Source organism: Henckelia pumila, chromosome 1, assembly GCF_033568475.1.
Source record: "Henckelia pumila isolate YLH828 chromosome 1, ASM3356847v2, whole genome shotgun sequence".
Lineage (NCBI taxonomy): Eukaryota > Viridiplantae > Streptophyta > Magnoliopsida > Lamiales > Gesneriaceae > Henckelia > Henckelia pumila.
In genome coordinates this window covers 95,042,594-95,061,769 of record NC_133120.1, presented here as the reverse complement: position 1 = coordinate 95,061,769, position 19,176 = coordinate 95,042,594, and the positions used below count along the sequence as shown (strand labels likewise).

The 19,176-nt window shown below is 35.0% G+C and overlaps 3 protein-coding genes across 3 annotated transcripts; 1 reads left to right on the top strand and 2 right to left on the bottom strand.

The window, feature by feature from the left end:
• Positions 1-7,622: 7,622 nt before the first annotated feature.
• On the bottom strand, positions 7,623-11,318 carry LOC140882272 (phospho-N-acetylmuramoyl-pentapeptide-transferase homolog). The gene is made up of 8 exons (XM_073288185.1): positions 10,980-11,318; positions 10,817-10,891; positions 10,170-10,393; positions 9,476-9,923; positions 9,293-9,357; positions 8,606-8,799; positions 8,222-8,430; positions 7,623-8,029 (listed from the first exon to the last, which is right to left on the bottom strand). Exons 1-8 carry the CDS (start codon positions 11,124-11,126, stop codon positions 7,847-7,849), a joined length of 1,545 nt encoding a protein of 514 aa, XP_073144286.1. The 5' UTR covers positions 11,127-11,318; the 3' UTR covers positions 7,623-7,846.
• Positions 11,319-15,050: 3,732 nt separating this feature from the next.
• On the top strand, positions 15,051-16,481 carry LOC140887026 (gibberellin 2-beta-dioxygenase-like). Its single transcript, XM_073294031.1, has 3 exons — positions 15,051-15,496; positions 15,656-16,007; positions 16,139-16,481. The coding sequence occupies exons 1-3, from the start codon at positions 15,078-15,080 to the stop codon at positions 16,379-16,381; spliced, it is 1,014 nt and encodes a 337-aa protein (XP_073150132.1). The 5' UTR covers positions 15,051-15,077; the 3' UTR covers positions 16,382-16,481.
• A 318-nt stretch (positions 16,482-16,799) lies between these two features.
• On the bottom strand, positions 16,800-18,963 carry LOC140887033 (uncharacterized). The gene is made up of 5 exons (XM_073294043.1): positions 18,752-18,963; positions 18,131-18,298; positions 17,480-17,719; positions 17,341-17,400; positions 16,800-17,264 (listed from the first exon to the last, which is right to left on the bottom strand). Exons 1-5 carry the CDS (start codon positions 18,866-18,868, stop codon positions 17,160-17,162), a joined length of 690 nt encoding a protein of 229 aa, XP_073150144.1. The 5' UTR covers positions 18,869-18,963; the 3' UTR covers positions 16,800-17,159.
• Positions 18,964-19,176: the final 213 nt, after the last annotated feature.

The window sequence follows — 19,176 nt, the reverse complement described above, 5'->3', positions numbered from 1 at the left end:
GAAGAACACCATCAAGAAGAACTTTCAGAAGAACTCATACAAGAGCAAGTGAAAGTTTCAAGGATTGCAACTGCTGGACATGTGGAGCAAGAGGACATATATCTACAAATTGTCCAAAAAACGAGAAAAAATGAGTTAAACTCTTTGAAGCAACACCAGATATGGATGATGCGGTCTTCTTTCAAGATCTAGTCTAAGTATATCAATTTGAGGATATCCCCTCAGATGAAAGCATATACGAAGAAGAGATATTTTTTAGTCAAGAAGATTCTGAGGATGGATCAGAATCAGAATCATAATAAAGAAGAAGTGTTTCGGCATGAAACACATGAAAGTTTGGCTGGATTCTTTAGCCAAACCACGATATCTCATAATATGGTCCAAAGGATTATGAGAGAAAATCCAACGTTACAAAAGTACCAGGGATTTTCGGCAGGACAAGTAGAAAGAGTCTTAGGCAACCTAGGGCTTAGACAAAGAAGACATAATTTGATTTACAAAGTATCCAGAAGGGAAATGGCAATCCCCATGGAGTTAACAAGTAATCAAATAGAGATGCAGTTAATTCCTTTTGAAGAAATAAGAGAGGAATTGCAAAAGTTGAAAGGTGAGGTAGCAAGGACGATGTCTTGGATTCATATTGGAGCAATCCAAATAATGATCAAGACAACTTTTAAAGAAGGAATAGATTCACCCATAGATATCGTAGTATGCGATAAAAGAATGGAGAATATTCAAGATGTTGTCCTGGGTACTATCTCAGGAAATCTTTGTGCAGGAAAAATTGTAGGAGTTATCTATCCAAGAATAGCTTACAATTTAGCTGACAGGGATTTTACTCGAGCCTTGACGTTGCATCAAAACTTTAAGAAAAAGAGACTAATGAAGGAAGGTAATAGACCATATTCTATTACATATCAAATTTCATATGCTCTTTCTAATACTCATCATTCTGAATTATTTATTAGAAATGAGTTCATTGAAATTCCAGATATCTTTGGGAAAGTTGCTCATGCAATATACCCAGAAAGAATCGAGTTTTCTTTAATTCAGGAAACAGACATTCAAATTCAAGACAAACCGGTTCTATACAGAGACCTTAAAATAGAACCTCGAAGGTTATCTTTTCAAGGAAACCGAATGACAAGTAGGAGATGGGACAAATCTCCTATTCAAGAAATTCCACCAGAAGAAAAAGAGTTTTCTATAATAGGAAAACTTAGATCTCCAGAAGGATGGAAAGAAGTGAAAATAGTATTCGATATTACAAGTCATCGGAACCAGTTCCTTTGTAACTCGATTTACTATTTGGAACAACATGAAAAAGGAACTTACCAAGGATTGATAAATATTGGAGAATTGGAAGTTCAAATGTGTGGAATTCCAGGAAAAGAAGTGGATCAGCTCATTCTTGGCCTAGAGTTTCTGGAGGACCATAAACCATGGAAACGCCTTGAAAAAGGAATAGAGTTCATGGCAGAAGAAAAGACTTGGAGGATTCAATAAGAATTCTACGAGATGGAAAACCAAGAGAATTGGAAAAGGGACAATCCCTTAATCAGATTCGAGAACTCTGTTTACAAACAGAGGAAGAATCAGCTGTTGAAATTAGTAAGTCATGAACATAATTTACTAGATCGCATTGAAGAGGTAGAAAAGAGTAACCATACTCTACCTTCTGAAGCCTTAAAAAGACTAAAGGTGAATAGTCTTAATCGGATTACTGAGTTACAACACAGTCTGTTAAAAATGGCAGGGCCATTTAGTAATCCCTTTAAAAAATGACAACAAGTCCTTTCTCCATATACATTTCGATAGGGATGTTGTATGAACAATATAAGGCTGAATACTTTGCAGCTTATATTGATTCGGGAGCAGGAATTTGTACAGCAAAAAAGAAGTCTTCCCTGAAAAATGTGAAGAAGATTTGCCAAAAATTGATGGACGAGATTTCTCTCGAAGAATTTTAATTCTTTGCAAAGGAATAAAACAAGAAGAGATCCTTATAGGAGGAGCAGGTCAGACACCTTGGTACAAGGTAAAGACACCACCAATCTATTTCCATGATGCAGGAGCTGATATCCTGTTAGAAAATAACTTCTTACAAATTTTTAAGAAGTACACACAAGACAATGAGTCAAGAAGACTTATGTTCACTACAATTTGTGATCATAAAATTATCGTTCAAAGACTCAAAGTTGCTATTTATCGACAATTGCCGATAATATTTCGCAGCCAGCGTGGTGATAAGTGACAACTTTTTCACCCAAAAATGAAAGATCCAAGAAGGTTTGGAGAAACCATGTTGAAAATAACAACATAACAAGAACTCCAAACAGAGGATATGGAGCTTCTCAAGGTAACTCTAAATCATAGAGATATAGAGTTAGAAAACAAGGTATCCCTTGAAGATGTCAAAAAGAGGCTCAAAGAAAGTTATAATGAGCATCCTTTGGCATGGTGGGATAGAAATCAACTCAAAGCCAGTCTTACTCTAAAGAAAGGCAAAGAGTATGAATTCATCAGATATAAGCCTATCCCGATGAACATAACAGATCAAAGGGATATGAGAATGATTATCAAGGAACATTTGGACCTTGGTCTAATCAAAAAAGAAGTTTCACCATATAGTAGCCCAGGTTTTCTGGTCAGAAATCATGGTGAAATAAAAAGAGGGATACCCAGGTTAGTTATTAACTACCAAGGTATTAATAAAATCCTGGAGTTTGACGGGTACTTCATACCTAGTAGAGAACATCTAATTAGCTGTGTACGAAATGCTAGAGTGTTCTCAAAATTTGATTGTAAGTCTGGATTCTACCAGATAAGAATGGAAGAAGGCAGTAAGAAATTCACAGCCTTCTCTACTCCACAAGGACACTATATTTGGGAAGTTATGCCTATGGGATTGGCTAATGCACCCCAGATATTTCAAAGAAAGATGGATAACCTTTTTAAAGATTATTTCAACTTTATGTTTGTTTATATTGATGATATTCTTATAGCATCAAAAAATATAGACGAACACGTTAAACACTTAGAGATTTTCTCTAAAATTTGTAAATAAGAAGGACTGGTGTTATCTGAAAAGAAAGCAGTCATAGCAACAAGGAAAATTGAATTCCTCGGTATTGAGATTGATGAAACTGAAATAATTCTACAACCCCATATTGTGGAAAAGGTAAAAAAATTTTCAGATAAACTCAAAGATGTAAAACAACTCCAGAGTTTTCTTGGAGTAGTTAATTTTGCAGGGATGTTCATTAACAATCTAGCAATGTACAGAAAGGTATTCAGTCCTTTGTTAAAAAAGGATGCTAGGTTTATATGGACCGATGACCATACTAAAAGGGTAAACCAATTAAAAGAGATATGTAAGAATCTCCCAAAAATGGCTATACCCGTAGATGAAGATGATCTGGTATTATTTACGGATACCAGCGACGATTGGTGGGCGGCAGTCCTTACCAAAATCACTCCATATGGGGAAATACCATGCAGATACTGTAGCGGTATTTTTTCAGAATCTGAGGCCATTAGATGGCATATCAACGAGAAGGAATTTTATGCGGTTAAAAGGGCTTTTGAAAAATGGCCATTATTTTTACTTGCTAAAAAATTCACTCTGAAGGTTGATAACACTCAGGTAAAAGCTTTCCTAAAGAATAAGATTGAATCTAAACCTGAGAAAGCTAGGTTATTAAGATGGCAAGCATTATGTCAAAATTATATTTTTGATATTGTTATTATTAAATCTCATGAAAATATTCTTGCAGATTTTTTAACAAGAGATGAAAGACAGTGACGTGGATTCCATCCTGAAAATGCAGAGGAATCTCAGGGAACACCTTGGGTTGCTTCAAAACGAGTTCAACCAGTTAGCCATTAATGCTGAAATGGCCGGCAGGTTACAACAAGCTGATCGGATCAAAGTATCTAATCGAATTACAGGATGTATGCAAGCTCAAACACAACTATGGGCTGCTATTCAAGGGCCAATTGTGAAGGCTATAGAGAAACCATTGGTTTCTCATAAACAAGATATACTAAAACCATTGGTTTTACAAGAACAAGAAATACAACCACCGGTTGTGAAACAAGATGTTGAGGAATCTAAAACTCAAGAAACAAGAGCTAATATATCATCAGCCTTTGATGATCTGGATGAAGCAACAATTGATGAGGATAACTCATCAAGTCAACCCTCCACCTCTTGGGTAAAAGAGGAAGAGACCAATCTTAGGCCCAACACTGACAAGGGCAAATCTAAGATTGATACTAATCCATCTATTATTTCTCCATTCCAGGTTTATCAACAGAAGTGAGAGAAATTGAATACAAGGAATGAAATCAACCCGAACACTTGCAGGGTTGATGTTGCAGGAATATATCCAAGGGTTTGGCTAAAAAACAATGTCAATCCTAAAGATGTAAAACTCTGGTATGAATTTGGGGCTTTGGCCTCAGTTTATACAACGTCACCAAGCTTTCTGGAGATATCACAGTTACCAAAATGGATTCAGGAAGCAGTCCAAGAAACATGGGCAAATAATGATCATTTGTCCAGAGGAGATGTGCTTGAGTTATATTTTTTCAGTGCAGCTCCAGAACCAACAGTGAAAGGATCACACGAACCCTTTCATTTTATCAAGCTAAGGAGACCTGATATAAACAGTCATAAATTTATCAAGGATCCTAAAACTGAAGAAATACCCTTGGTGTCCACTTTCAGGGAAAATGAGATCTCAACCAGAAGGGCATGGGGTATTTGGGTCTGTCTTACTGAGATGGACAAAGTCAAGTTTCCATTCAAATTTTATCAGAATTCTGTGAACGGATCATTCCTGTTGAACACAATGACAGGAAAAACTACAGCATTTGCGAAAGAACTCTTCGAAAAGAAGAGAAATCTTTTGTGAAACAACAAGCTGCCGGGGAGTAAAGAAACTCGCCGAAAATTTTGTAACATGGCTCATATTGGACGATGGTCAGAGAATATCTGCCCAGAATGCCCAAATCAGAAGGAGCCAGAATTTGGAAAAACCTTTAGACCCCGAACGGATCGAAAGGATTTTTCCGAGACAAGCAAAGGTGGACAAGGACCACCAAAGATGCGTTTTCACAGGGGTCTACTTCAAAAGCAAAAGATGCCCCGACAACAATAAAGCAGGCATGTGAGGAGAATAAAGCCAAAAGAAAGTGGCAGACATGTGATTCCTCCACTAGTAAAAGATGCCATCAATAATGGCATAAAAAATTCAAGACAACTGCCTCCTCCACTAGTAAAAGATGTCATCAATAATGACATAAAGAAATACAAAACAGCTGTAAGATTCCCTGAAGTTTCTCGGTGAAACGAGTGGAACTACAGCTATAAATACAGGCATTTGAGGAAGCTGAAGACATCGATCATTCCCTTCAGTTTTCTTACGAATAAAATTGTTTGTAATATTTCTCTTTCTATTGTAATAAGTTTTCGTTTATGTATTTCAAGAACGAGGCTACTATGAGTAGCTAAACAAGTTGTCTTCTCCTCTTCAAAGGAGTTGATTTATGTAATAATATTATGTCTGAATAATTTTTCTAAAGTCTTTTGTTCTTTCATGTTCATATTTATAATTAAATTTATATACCATACGCCTTAAGGTAGAAAATGAATTAAGGCTGTGCTGGGTGTCGTTGAAGGAGCTTGTGCAGAAACCATCTGTTGCGACTGCGTGGTTGGAGTGTGAGGAGCACTTCGTAAAACTCGGCAGGTATGACCCAACGACATTATGGTCAAAGAGGTATTTAAATTTGATTCACTTTACGGAAGCATGTTGGACCCTAATCTAAAGTATATAGGCTGGAAACCTTGCGCAGCCAACAGTTCTTTACGACATGAACTGGTTCGATAGGTAAAACAACGCCAAAGTACAAAAGATTAGTTGAATACTTGTTTAATCAAAATTGGGGACCACTAGGAAGTGCAAACTAAAAAATTTGAATGTAGGGAGTTAGGAGAAATTTATGTTTACAGGGGTGTATTCAATCCAGAGATTTAATGACTTTCATTGACTTTTTTTTATTATAGACTTTCGTGGAGTTGATATATTTTTATTGACTTTTAGGAAATCTCACAGAGTTTGTGAAAAGAATTATATGGAGTCCTATAGACTTTTTTGCAAGACATTTGCAGACATTTGCAGTGATTTATTGACTTTTTTTAATAACAGACTTTCGTGGAGTTAATAATATTTTTATATGTTTATTCGATAAAATTATCCTTTTATATATGTGCGCATATATATGTTTGTGTGTACGTGTCAGTGTATGTTGGTTTATGTATATATTTTTATAAATTTTTAAATATAGTGAAATTATAATTTTAAATTAATGCACAACATATATATATATATATATATATATATATAATTAATGTTCAATAAGTACTAAATAAATAAATTAAATTATTAAAATAATTTATTATTACTTTCAACTCTGACAATAAAATCTTATTAAAATTTTATGATTTTTATATGTATAACATGATAATTTTATTAAGGAATTTCATAATTATAATTTGACGTAATAGAATTTCCATATTAGAAGTTATAAAATAAATATAATTATATTTAATATATTTTTTAAAAAAATTCTTTCAATTATATAAAAAATATTAATTTTTATTTTATAAAAAATATCTATAGCAATATTTGTTTTTATTATTATTTTCATCATTTTGTGGCGTAAAAGTTCTACTATTTAAAAATTAAATGACTTTTTATAGTTTATTGCAATTAATTGTATAAATTATGTATTAAAAATAACAAAATCATCTCCAAAATTTCAACGACCAAAATTTTTTTAAAAATGGATTTTCAAATATTTTACTTTTTGATTTCATATTGTAAAAAGTTTTATGAAAAAATTTAAGGAGGAAGAAGGAAAAGAAGAGGGAAATGAAATTTGAAATCCATTCAAATCTTTGGGTTCAAGCAAAGATAATTCTAGACATTTTATTATTGTACCTTGAACTTTAAAGTTTGTACTTTAATGACTTTCATGGAGTCATTAAAAGTCTCTTGGAAATTTGAATACCTATGGACTTTTATAGAGTTTTTAAAAGTCATAGTTGAATACCACATGACTTTTTAAAACTCCATAGACTTTTATTTTGGATACCACTAGATTTTCATAGAGTTTGTAAAAGTCTAGATTGAATATTCACCTATTGACTTTTAAATTCCACAAGACTCTTTAAATGTCATGATTTCTCCCACTTTGAATACACCCCACTTAGATTTAGGGATTTTAAAATAATTACCCCTTGTTATATCAATGATGTAACAAATTTTAAATTTTAAAACAAATACAATTGAAAAAAATAAAAAAATTTAAAACAATAATAATAAATAATATTATTAAAATTAGAGAAGGATTTGATAAAACTGAAATGATCGGCAAATTAGTTCTGATCAATTCAGAAATTTGAATACTTGATAATGTTTAGATATTAATTTCTATATATGTCAGAAAAAAGTTCTTGAAATTTATAAAATGTTATGAACCAGAACAATTTATAAGCTTAGCCAAAAAATAATCTAAAATTCAGACCATTATTTTTCTGGCCAAAATGCGAAAATTACTGACTAAAATTGCAAAAGTTGGTGCCGCAAAAATGTACAATTAATTAATGAAAATCAAAACCAAGTACAAATAATCTTGATTATTGACAACAGAACCAAAATTCTTTGCCTTCAGCTCTTCCGTACCGAAGACCAAGTATTAAATTAAAATTAACAAAAAAGAGACGAAAAATGGAAATTATAGTAAAAGTAACTAGCACCCACACTTCAGTGACCACTCATGCTGAAGTAAGACCTACATATGCAGCGCATAAGATCAAGACACACGTGACAACATAAGCTGCAGTAACTATTGTCGGTTCTTCGACTCCAGATAACTCGAGGTGACGATGGAATGGTGTCATGTGAAACAATTGCCTGCCAGTTCGACCAAAAAATTTGGTCACCTTGAAGAAGGGTACCTAACCACGCACACAAGTTGTCATCAGATAAAAAATCTTACAAATCCATTCAAAATTTTAAGACTCCGGTTAAGGTTTAGCACATAAGTCGAACTAAAGAAACAAATATTACTTTACCCACTCATCTAAAATCATGTAAAAGAAGATATCATTCTGCACATATACAAACGGCATATCCAAGGAGTAATATACCTGGGCAATCACGGAAACTGCTTCCAGCACAAACACTCCTGATGAAATGAACAAAGGGAAGAACATTCCTGTACAAGAAGCCATTGCAGCGAGGGCACCTCCTAAGGCCAAGGCTCCTGTATCACCCATAAATATTGATGCTTTATACCTGTTGTGCATTAGGAAACCGACACAAGCTCCTGCCATTGACGCTCCAAATATAGCAAGATCTGAAATCAGTAGCGAAAACTTAAAGCACGACGAAGCCAAAGTGCAATTTGGACGTCACACTGAATTTGATTTTGGCATTGAAATGTAAGGATGGAATCACAAATATAGATAGCCCACTTTCATGCCTGCTAGATTGTGAGTGTGACTACACAGTATTGACGACAAGGATGATACCAGCACATATTGGAAGAACCACAATAGACATTCCGATAAATGCCAATGCAGCAGCTCCGGCAGCCAGTCCATCAAGTCCATTGGTTATATTGATTCCATTTGCCGTGGAAACAAAACAGAACAAGGTCAAACTTGGATAAATTTTTTCAAGACAAACAAGGCCCACCGGTGCAGGTAGAGGAACCACCATTTTCCTGACATACAAAATTACAAATGACAGCAAGTAAGAAAAGAATTTATCCATTTGATCAAGATGCCAAATCTATTCAAAGCCAAACTGGTTGATAAGAAGCAATTTGCAGTACATGCAGGAAAATTATATTTTAGTCAAAGTTTGGAAGAAAAAAATTTTCATATACACTTTATTTCTTAGAAGAAAACTGAAAAACCATATGGCGAAATTACGTTGGCATGAGTAGTTACATCAGGCCAGAAAGTTAAATACCAGGCCCTGGGACTCCTCCCAGTGTCTGAACACTTCAACTTCAAGTTATAGAGGCTACCACTTGCGCATGTAGAATTTGATGTTTTGATAAAATTATGAAGTTTATATCAGAAGATGACAATAAGTTGACAAGTTGAACAAAGTCAAGATAGCAGACATGCTCTGGAAGTTCACCAGTATAAGAACAGATGGGTGAATTACCCTAGGAAAAAGTCGAACAATGTAGTTATTAGAGATTATACATGTTGTAGGGTGTTGATATGCCTGTTGTGCACAACCAATAGGAGAACCATATACCAACAGCTGCCTGTGTACCATCAAGACAAGATATTAGGGCAGTAATGAGCACAATTAGCTTGCCCTAATGAGCACAATTAGCTAAGACAGCAACTGAAGGTGGAAACAAGACACAAAAAAAGCTTCACCTCCAAAAAAATTCTCATTAAGCCAGATAGTCGGATGTGGTAGTTCTTGAGACTCAAGAAATCATCCAATAGCCCAATTGCACCAAAAGCAACAGTAGCCACCACAGCTCCAGAAACTTCAATGGAGGAAAAACCAAGAAGAACTTCTGCAACAATTAGGCCTATAGGTACAAAATATAGGCCGCCCATCGTAGGGGTTCCTTTCTTAGAAGGATGTCGTTTGGGTGATTCTTTCCTATTTATAGATTGAAGTTTCAAAAGACGAAATAATGGGACACAAATATAGCCAATACAAGAAACTATGACGGCAGAAATTACGAAAGGCCGCATTAAGTAGAACGATTCCAGAGGCAATCTCACAACTCGCCATGCCCACTGATCTACTACGAAAAGAAGAAATGTCACGAAAGCTATAAGCCCAACATTGTTTAGAATTCCATGCACCGTCCTGCAAGCGGGAGATTTCAGACACAAGTTATAAAAGGAAATTACTAGGTAAAGGAAAACAACAATGTGCTAACAAAAACATCATTGGCCATAAATTTTCTCAATCCACTATAGCTTTTTTAATATTTACCACAAAAAGTACCCTACACAGAATGCTGTATTTTAATTTCCTCCATGCAATTAGTTTTTTTATACTCTGTTCTTTTGTGTCCGTAATTCTTGCGATTCTGGTAATGGCGATTTTTACTTTCTTTTCTTCCGCGCTCTCGAAAGCATTCCAAGCCTATGAGCGGTCACTGCAATGGCGTCATCAGCTGGAAGCAATCGCTCATTCGAGGTAGGCAAATCGACATCAGTTATTGGTTGCAAGATAACTTCTCCATCACTATTATCACTATCGCTGGATAGAAACAGAGATTCAACAGGCCTATCATTGTCCCCCCAATCAAATGACGAAATACCCATTGAATCCTGCATACAAAATCAATAAAATAAAGTTGGGACAAGCAATCTTAACACCTGACAGCCAAAAATTGTGTTTCCAATCAGTTTACACTTGCACTGTTATAAACTAAAAGAAATTCCCATCGCCAATAACAACATCAGCATCCAGCAAGCAAACTTTCAAATCATGATACTTCAGGAAATTGAAAAATAAACCAATTGCTGTAACCAACAAAAACAAATTATCAGTCTTACCACTTTGGCCGGACCACCTAATATACAAAATTCTAAGGAGAGCCGCAAAAAGTGGAAACACAAAAAGTGCCACTTCATATATTTTTACTAATCTCACTAGATTAATGCAGGAAGCGTATCAGACAAACTCGGCAATCGCATTCGTAGCTGTTTGTATAACGATACACAACATAAGAGAAAAGAATCGACCAATACCTCATCCATTGCACAAACTCGAAGAACTCTATGCCGCGCGGCAGACCGATGCTTTCGCACCCGTGGTTCAAATGACTAATCCACACAAAGCCGAAGGGATACTAGTCAGAAAGAAACCCCAAAAATAATTGGCAGAAATAATTACTCAGTAGCAATCATTTACCTCGGCATCGGGACAAAAGCGTCGGCAGAAACTGGGATTATATGAAACCCGAGATGACAGCCGCCACGAACAAGATAAGAAATTTGCAGTAAATCCTAAATTCGATAAATTTCGACAATTCGTCGCACACGAATTGAAAGATTGCATGACGATGCCTATATCAAATCTTTGACGAGCTCAAACAGCCTAGTACTGATGAATTAAAGAAGCCCATTTACGAGAATTCGTATGCTGGAATCAATTACCGGAACCTCGTAATTTTCGCAGAATGGGAAGAAAGGGTCCAACGCGCCTCCGCAGCACGTTACAATGGGCCCCACAAGGCACCGCATATATATATATATATTTCACAAATAGAAGAGAGATGGAGTTGGCGTGTAACATATATATATATATATTATATATACGCCTTTTTCTTATCATTGACATTCTTTTTTATTTTATCTACATGACTTGGCATTCCCAATCTCCAAGAACGTCCCCATAATTGCCTTCAAATTTCATCGCATCCCATGCAATTGCTCGACTAAAATGGATCTCCGCAGTAAAAAGATCTTCATTACGTGCATCTTTCTTCTCTATGTGATAATGCCTTACGCCTATTCGACACCAATGCCGCGCGATAAACTCCGTAGACCAATTATTCCTCAAGTTTCCGAGTCAAAGATCCAAACTACTACTAATTGCTATATCAAGGAAAGAAAAACGATCAATGATTGCAAGAATCAGATTTACAGGAATCCTCTGATGAAGAAGACGAGGAGCAAGAAGTTCAATTCGAGGCCTGTCATCGCTATGCTTCCCAAGGGTTTTGTGCCTCCTTCAGGCTCTTCGTCTTGCCACAATGTGTATCCAAGTTCAATCACATTCTTTTGTGATCTTTCACAAAACCCTAGCTAGTTGAACGATCATTGCAGTCAGATTATGATTTTTTTTTTCTTTTCTTTTGTAATTTTGGACTGTACGTACGTGTCTCATTTCTTGATGCAATCCGGCCATCTCCATGCACATACCTTGATTTTTTATTTTTTATTTTTTGTTTTCATTGGTGTCGAGTAGGGCTCGCGGGTCGTCAACACTACCGCATACAACGTGTAACTTGTTCATGGATCGAATTGATTAAGAAATTCGTCTCATAAATCTGACTTATGAGATCGTCTCATAAAATTGTTGTGTTTAATTTTTATGGTATTGAATAAGGTCTTATTTTGCCCCAAAACAAATGGTTTGGTGATCATGAAGCCGAAAATCTTTATTTAAAAAGAAAAAAATCAACTTAATTATACATGCACCACAATTCATGATTTTCTAGGAAGAAAATCCAGTCTAGTGATAATGACTGATAAATGGTGTGGACTGGTCCCCTTCCGGATCAATTAGATAAATGGTGTGGACTGTGGTGCAGGAACAAATAGAGTGTACATTAATTTCATCATGTGTATTAGCTTGGGCCAACTATTGTGGAGGAAAACCCAAAGCAATGAAGACAATCTGATGGGCCCAATATATGCGGCCAACCAGAGATTATTATCATCCAGAAATCGTTTATGTGATCTATATACGCCTCACATAGATCAAGATTCAAAGTATCGCGCATGTCTTAAAAAGTAAAATGATTCCATTCAATACCATCACGTGAATTATATTGTGGGATCGAAAATTATAATGTAAGATTGAGCGTTTTTCGTTTTATCAAAATTATAGTTAGTTGTATCGATGCAATTTAAAATTTTAAAATTGTAAGTCAGCTCAAGTATTATGTTTAATTCGATTGTTTTACGCAACAAGAAAAATTATTATACATCGACAATTTCTCCCTATATAATTATATTCATTATAATCAATGAAGGTCGAACTCATAACCCAGACTCTGATATTAGTTGTAAGACCGAACACTTATCGTTTTACCAAAATTTATAACTTTGTGGTAATAGTGGAAGTTAACTCATGGCACAATTGAAACATCAAGTTTGTTCTACCAATGTTTTTGAATTCTTCAACAACATATGGGAAATTGGCATTTACTGATTAATGAATTTTTTCATTCATGAATAATTTTCATTTTTCTGGTCTAATACTGACACATAAATAAATATCTACAGGTTGAAATAAGATGTAAAGTGAATTTCACATTCACAATCAATTAGGACCATCCAAACAAGACAAACAAATTAAAAATCCATCATTTCAAATTATAAATGAAGCACATTCTAAATTCTTTTCACAAACAATTCGGACCGAAATGAAATCGAGATGATTTAGAAGGATCATAACTGAATGAAAAAAATTGAAATGTTGCAACCTAATTATATTATGTAAAGTTATTTGAACGTTGAAATCCATTTACACTTGGCTAATTTCCGCAAAGTTATGATGCTTTTTATATGAAGTATAAGGTTGCGCTTGGATTGAAGTCTTCCAAATCCATGAATTTCGATTATAATGTTAGTGTTAACAATGAAACATAAAAGAATCTCAAATCCATAACTTAATTATTTACACATTACTTAGATGGATTAAAACGGATTTTAAATCACCACTTTATTGGATGAACTTAAAATTCATCCTAACTAGCATGAATTACAATATGAACATAAAAGAAATGTATTTGATGTTTGTGATGTTACTTCTCTAAACAATAAAAATGCATTTGAAATCCATGGATTTAAAATATTTCTATCCAAGCGGAGCCTAAAAGAATTTGCAAATATTGTCGATGACTTGTAACTCATTTAATATCAAAGTTTCAAATTTGAGACGTGATTTCGGATTTAAGATCTAATTGTAACAATCTCTCAACCCTACCAAAAAAAAAAAAAACAGAAAAGAAGTTGCAAATAATAATAATAATAATAATAATAATAATAATGATGATAATTATATAACTATATAAGCTCACATGTGTTTTGTTATTGTCAAAACCCCTGGCCTCGCCCCAATTGGAGGATCATCTGAAAGCCCACATGATCGATCGTCTAGCATTTTCTTCTTCTTTTTTCAATCAAATCAATTCCATATACCACACAATAATTTCCTAATTCCATATACCACACAATACTTTCCTATATATCTACCTTTATCAATTGATTTTCCATTTTCCTACAGAATACAGACACACACATTTTGAGTGGAATAACTTTTAATCTATCATACCGTATTACCCTCTCATAAAAATTTTTGTGTTCATAATTTTTATTTGTTTAATTTGTTTGATCTTGACAAAATTTTTTATCGGAACCTACGAAATACAATTATTTCTAAAAATAATTGAACCGGATCACTAAACTCGTTTGTGATACATATGACTAGATCGATATATGAAAATATTAAATTTTTTTATGTAAAAAATGTTATTATTATATGAACATGGGTCGAATCAAATATCTTTGTGAAATCGTCAGGTATGAAACTTAATTATTCAATTATAAATTAGACCAAAAAAAATTATTTGTTGTCAATGTCCTTTCCTTTGGTTAAATATTTCTTATTTTATGTAAATTTCATAAAATACATAGATCGGATATTAATTTAATCTAATATTTAATGTTGAATTGTTTTGGTTAGTAACTAAATATTCTTGAAAATTTCATTGAATAAAGCATTCCAATCCACATCACGTCCGAAGTCAATCATGTATTATTAAAATTTGACATTGAATGCAAAATCTCATAATATTATAATAAAATATCAAGACATAATTATTCTAAATATTACCATACATTAGTTATACATTCATTATTCTTAAAATTTTGTTCACGCGTAAAAGTAGATCTCGAAAAATAAATAAGCAATCCCCTAAACCCCGATAAGGATACCGGAACAGGCAGAACATATATATATAATTATATTGAAGGCGATGAATATGCGCTGTATTATAATTGTATAATAACAATAAATTTTGACTGATTTTTTAATTTATTACATTTAAAGTAGGGACTTTAGAATCTATCTAAAAGAAAATGACTGAAATTCGAAATATAATTAATTCCCGAATGGACAGTATAAAATGGAGTCCATTATGTACTACACTAGCCAACATGCAATATTAGCATCAAGCATATATCTCTCCAACATACAGTTTTCCGCGCAAAGCTAACCATGGTGGTGTTATCTCAGCAGATGGACATTCTTGATAATTTTTCCCAAGTGAAAAAATCATGTGAATCCACCAATGGCGCTTTTGCAGGAATCCCAGTAGTTGATCTCACGGACCCTGATGCGAAAAATATGATAGTCGAAGCCTGTAAAGAAATCGGCTTCTTCAAAGTTATCAACCATGGCGTTTCAATGGAGTTGATCAGTAAACTCGAAGACGAAACATTGGGGTTTTTCGAACTACCCTTTGAAGAGAAACAGAAATATGCGGCGGAGGCAAAGCCATTCGGTTATGGTAACAAGAGAATCGGATGCCAGGGTGATGTTGGTTGGGTCGAGTATCTTCTCTTGTGCACCAACCAGGAACTCGTTTCGCAGGATTCCGGAGCCTCTCTAATTCCGGCAATCTCAGAAAGTTTAAGGTAAGTAATCGTGAATGGATCAGCTGCCTGCATATGATGCATGCATGTGATGTTATAAGTGTTGGTTTATGCATTCAGCATTCTCCTCTTTTGTGATAATTTTGAAAAAAATAGCATGTTTCATGATGGATGGATGTAATGGAATATTAATTAATGTAGGTGGCTTGTGATGGAATATATTTCATCAGTCAGGAATTTGGGCTGTGAGGTTCTTGAAATGATGGCGGACGGTCTGCAAATCAAGCCAAGAAACATTCTGAGTAAGCTGATAAAAGGCAAGAGAAGCGATTCTTGTTTTAGGGTGAATCACTATCCACAATTTCCAGACCCCGAAGCATTGGGTGGTGGCAACAATTTGATGGGGTTTGGAGAGCATACAGATCCACAGATAATCTCTGTTGCAAGATCTAACCACATTGAAGGCCTACAAATCTGTCTGCATGATGAAACTTGGGTCTCCGTCCCACCGGACCCCTCCGCGCTCTTCATCAATGTTGGTGATTCGTTGCAGGTACAATATAGACAAGAAGTGATCATCTCCCTAGCTTATATGAGAATCATATACATATTACACCTGCTGCTGCCATTGCTGAAACATCGTATTTTGTCCAATATATGATGTGGCTTTGATTTTTGGTGCAGGTGATGACCAACGGCAGGTTCAGGAGTGTAAAACACAGAGTTTTGGCTGATGGTTTGGGGTCAAGGGTGTCAATGATTTTCTTTGGAGGGCCACCTCTGAGTCAAACCATTACACCTTTAGCTTCACTAATGCAAGAAGGTGAGGAAAGCTCGTACAAAGAGTTCACGTGGAGTGAATACAAAACATCAGCTTACAATACAAGACTTGCTGACAATAGACTTGCCCCTTTTCAGAAATCATAAACATTACCAATATAGATAGGAATTCTATTTTCAAAATATTGCAGGACTCGGTTGACTGGCAATCATTATGTGTTGTGCGTCAAATTCTTGTTTCACATATTTATTTAAAGGCTAATGCCGTATAATTCCAATTCCTATGATAAATAAAATATTTATCCCCGTCATAATCTTTAAATTTTAGTTTCTGAACTAGCTAGCTCGACATAAATTTAAGGATCATTTACGGGTAATTTCATTATTTAAGTTGTTGACTTTAAACATTTCCAAGATACTCCCCAGTAACCAGGAACTTCCAGACGCTCGATCAACAAATCAGACATAACATTTGACACGGTGAAGTATTACTAATGGGCATACTTCATTATAATTTGAGGAGAGCCAAATGTTATTTCTAAAACTGCCGACTCAACTAATCATAAAATTTGAACATCGCTTTATCTTTGTATGCTTCCATGTATACTATTTGTTTCTCGTCTGCCGACGTAACTACCAATCCAGAAACTACTACACACAAGCAGATACATAGCCTGCCCTAAAAAAACCTGAGAAAGTTTGCTCCTCTTGTTTAAAGGCAACATTCGTTTCCAACAGCAAAGAAATGAGTAAAAATTACCGCCTACACATGAACCACATTTCAGGTGGGAAGTAATAACATTGCATATTAACTTCCAAATGTAGGACAAATCACATAACACATGGAATCAAGAACATATGGTCCGACAAAACACGGCACAGTTCCACGACACCTACTTATTGAAACAGGGCGCTTCAGAAGTTTTCAGCGATAATTATTTAGAGGGTCAGCAGCCTTTCCAGATCTTGCATCAGTCCATGCCTTAGCTATTGTTCGCTTCATCTCCTCATCACCATCATCGTACATATTCTGCAAAAGAATAATTAAATCATTTGAAATGTAAATACACACGTGTAAGTTAGATTCAAGGGTCAGACGCACATACCTTCATCAAGTCCATTATACCAGCCATTGGGTCCTTGCCTTTGTTTAAATTCGGCTTCAGCTGTACAATTGCAAGGGGAATAACTTAGTATGAAGTCTTAAAATAAAGAAAATTCATTTTGAGAGTCAAGAAGAATAACCTTGTCTTCTTTGAAGTGCAAATCCAACCAGTTGCCCTTGGAAGCTTTAATCAAAGTGATAACCACCCTTTTAGGCTTCACAATCAATTTACATTTTTCAGGCACAATCTCCTTGTTTAGCTTAGGTACAGCACACCGATAGTTCTTCCCTTGGACATCATGGAATTTCACATCAAAGTACATTGGTTTGAAGTCTATTTCAGCCTTCTCCTTGTCAACCCCCTCCAATGAGATATAAATCTAGGAAAGAAGAACAAAAATTATCATTAGTAACGTTTCATACATAAAAGAAATAAAGAATCTCAGCCAGAGAGGGCACTAAAAGGAAAGGACATACTAGAAATAGCACAGTTGAAAAATAAAACGCAATAAGTAGCGATAATCACAACACAATAATTTACCTAAACAGGCAAGTTATGCACTAAAATGTCACGAAAACAACTTCTAACAAATAGGTAAACTGCAAATTTCGACAGCTAGTACTGGAAAATCAGATAAGGCCAGGCCAGGAGTTTTATCTTTCGTTCAAGAGATACACACAGAAAAAGACGTGCACTTGCCCTATGTCAAATTAGATAGAGATAAAGAGGTGCACTTACCCTATGTTCTACATCGACAAAACAAAAATCTACGACACACATGAATTCTAACCTTCAACTGATCATTGTCCTGATCCCAGCTAAAGGAACTGGGTGTAGCATAATTCAATGTCGGGATTGATGTGGCCTTTGGTACATTTGTTATTGGAGTCGGCATGTGTACAGCTGAAACTGGAGCTGGTGTCTGAGAAGATGGTTCGGCAGCAGCTTCAGTACATAACTGGAAACAAAATCACAAGCAATTGGCATAAAGTGTTCAGATATGTGGTTATAAATGATACTCACTCCTTTCTCCCATATTTTAAAAACTGCAAGAATCTAACAAGTATCGAGGACACATGTTACTATATCATAAAAAACACACACGCAGCTGAATCATGAATGAAAGAGTGATAAAATTGAATAATCCTAAATCCACACAGAACTGAATTAAGCTGGAGATACACAACAAATCAATCCTTGAGAAATTGAAACACTATCCAAAACTCCAAATATTTAGCAAAATCGTCCTCTTATTAACCATAAATTGTTTTACTCATTTGGATTACGAGTTTACCACGAACACGAGTTTATACAAAACGCCATTTAACATATCAAATCTAAGCAGAAACGAAGGAGGATTTATCAAGTAAACAAAACCCAAAAAAAAAAGATTAGATAACGAGCCAAAAACCTTTTCCAAATTACGAATCTCAGAGGAAATGATAGAGACAACGCGAGGCCTCTTCGCAATGCTTTGAAGCTGTTTCAGTTCCTCCAAGTCCAGAATAAAATCTTCACTGCCAGCCATTGCAATCTCTGTGTCAACTGAAAATGAACTCTCTTTTAGAATTACTGAATTTCCCCGTGAAGACGAAGTGGTTTATGCTTAATTGTAGGGTTCTGGAAAAAGCCAGATTTTAGTTGCCAAAGAAGATTCTAGATTTCGTTAAATGATTTCTGTTTCAATTGGGCTATAGGTGACATGGACCAAGGCCCGAGATCATTAATCGAACTCCTTTGGCCCAATTAATGGTCTAGGTTTCCTCAAGCGTTCCATTGACATTTACCAATTGATAATTAGAATTGAATTATGATTTCTTATAAAATATAAAATTA

Excerpts from the sequence above, each read along its gene's own strand:
- LOC140887026 (XM_073294031.1), top strand. The coding sequence starts at position 15,078 with ATGGTGGTGTTATCTCAGCAGATGGACATTCTTGATAATTTTTCCCAA. Across the intron at positions 15,497-15,655 it reads GCAATCTCAGAAAGTTTAAG|GTGGCTTGTGATGGAATATA; the intron begins GTAAGTAATCGT and ends TAATTAATGTAG. Across the intron at positions 16,008-16,138 it reads ATGTTGGTGATTCGTTGCAG|GTGATGACCAACGGCAGGTT; the intron begins GTACAATATAGA and ends TTTTTGGTGCAG.
- LOC140887033 (XM_073294043.1), bottom strand. The coding sequence starts at position 18,868 with ATGGCTGGCAGTGAAGATTTTATTCTGGACTTGGAGGAACTGAAACAG. Across the intron at positions 18,299-18,751 it reads AGATTCGTAATTTGGAAAAG|TTATGTACTGAAGCTGCTGC; the intron begins GTTTTTGGCTCG and ends TTTTGTTTCCAG. Across the intron at positions 17,401-17,479 it reads TGCACTTCAAAGAAGACAAG|CTGAAGCCGAATTTAAACAA; the intron begins GTTATTCTTCTT and ends GCAATTGTACAG.
- LOC140882272 (XM_073288185.1), bottom strand. The coding sequence starts at position 11,126 with ATGCAATCTTTCAATTCGTGTGCGACGAATTGTCGAAATTTATCGAAT. Across the intron at positions 10,394-10,816 it reads GAGTTTGTGCAATGGATGAG|GATTCAATGGGTATTTCGTC; the intron begins GTATTGGTCGAT and ends TTTTGTATGCAG. Across the intron at positions 9,924-10,169 it reads AGAGCGCGGAAGAAAAGAAA|GACGGTGCATGGAATTCTAA; the intron begins GTAAAAATCGCC and ends TCCCGCTTGCAG.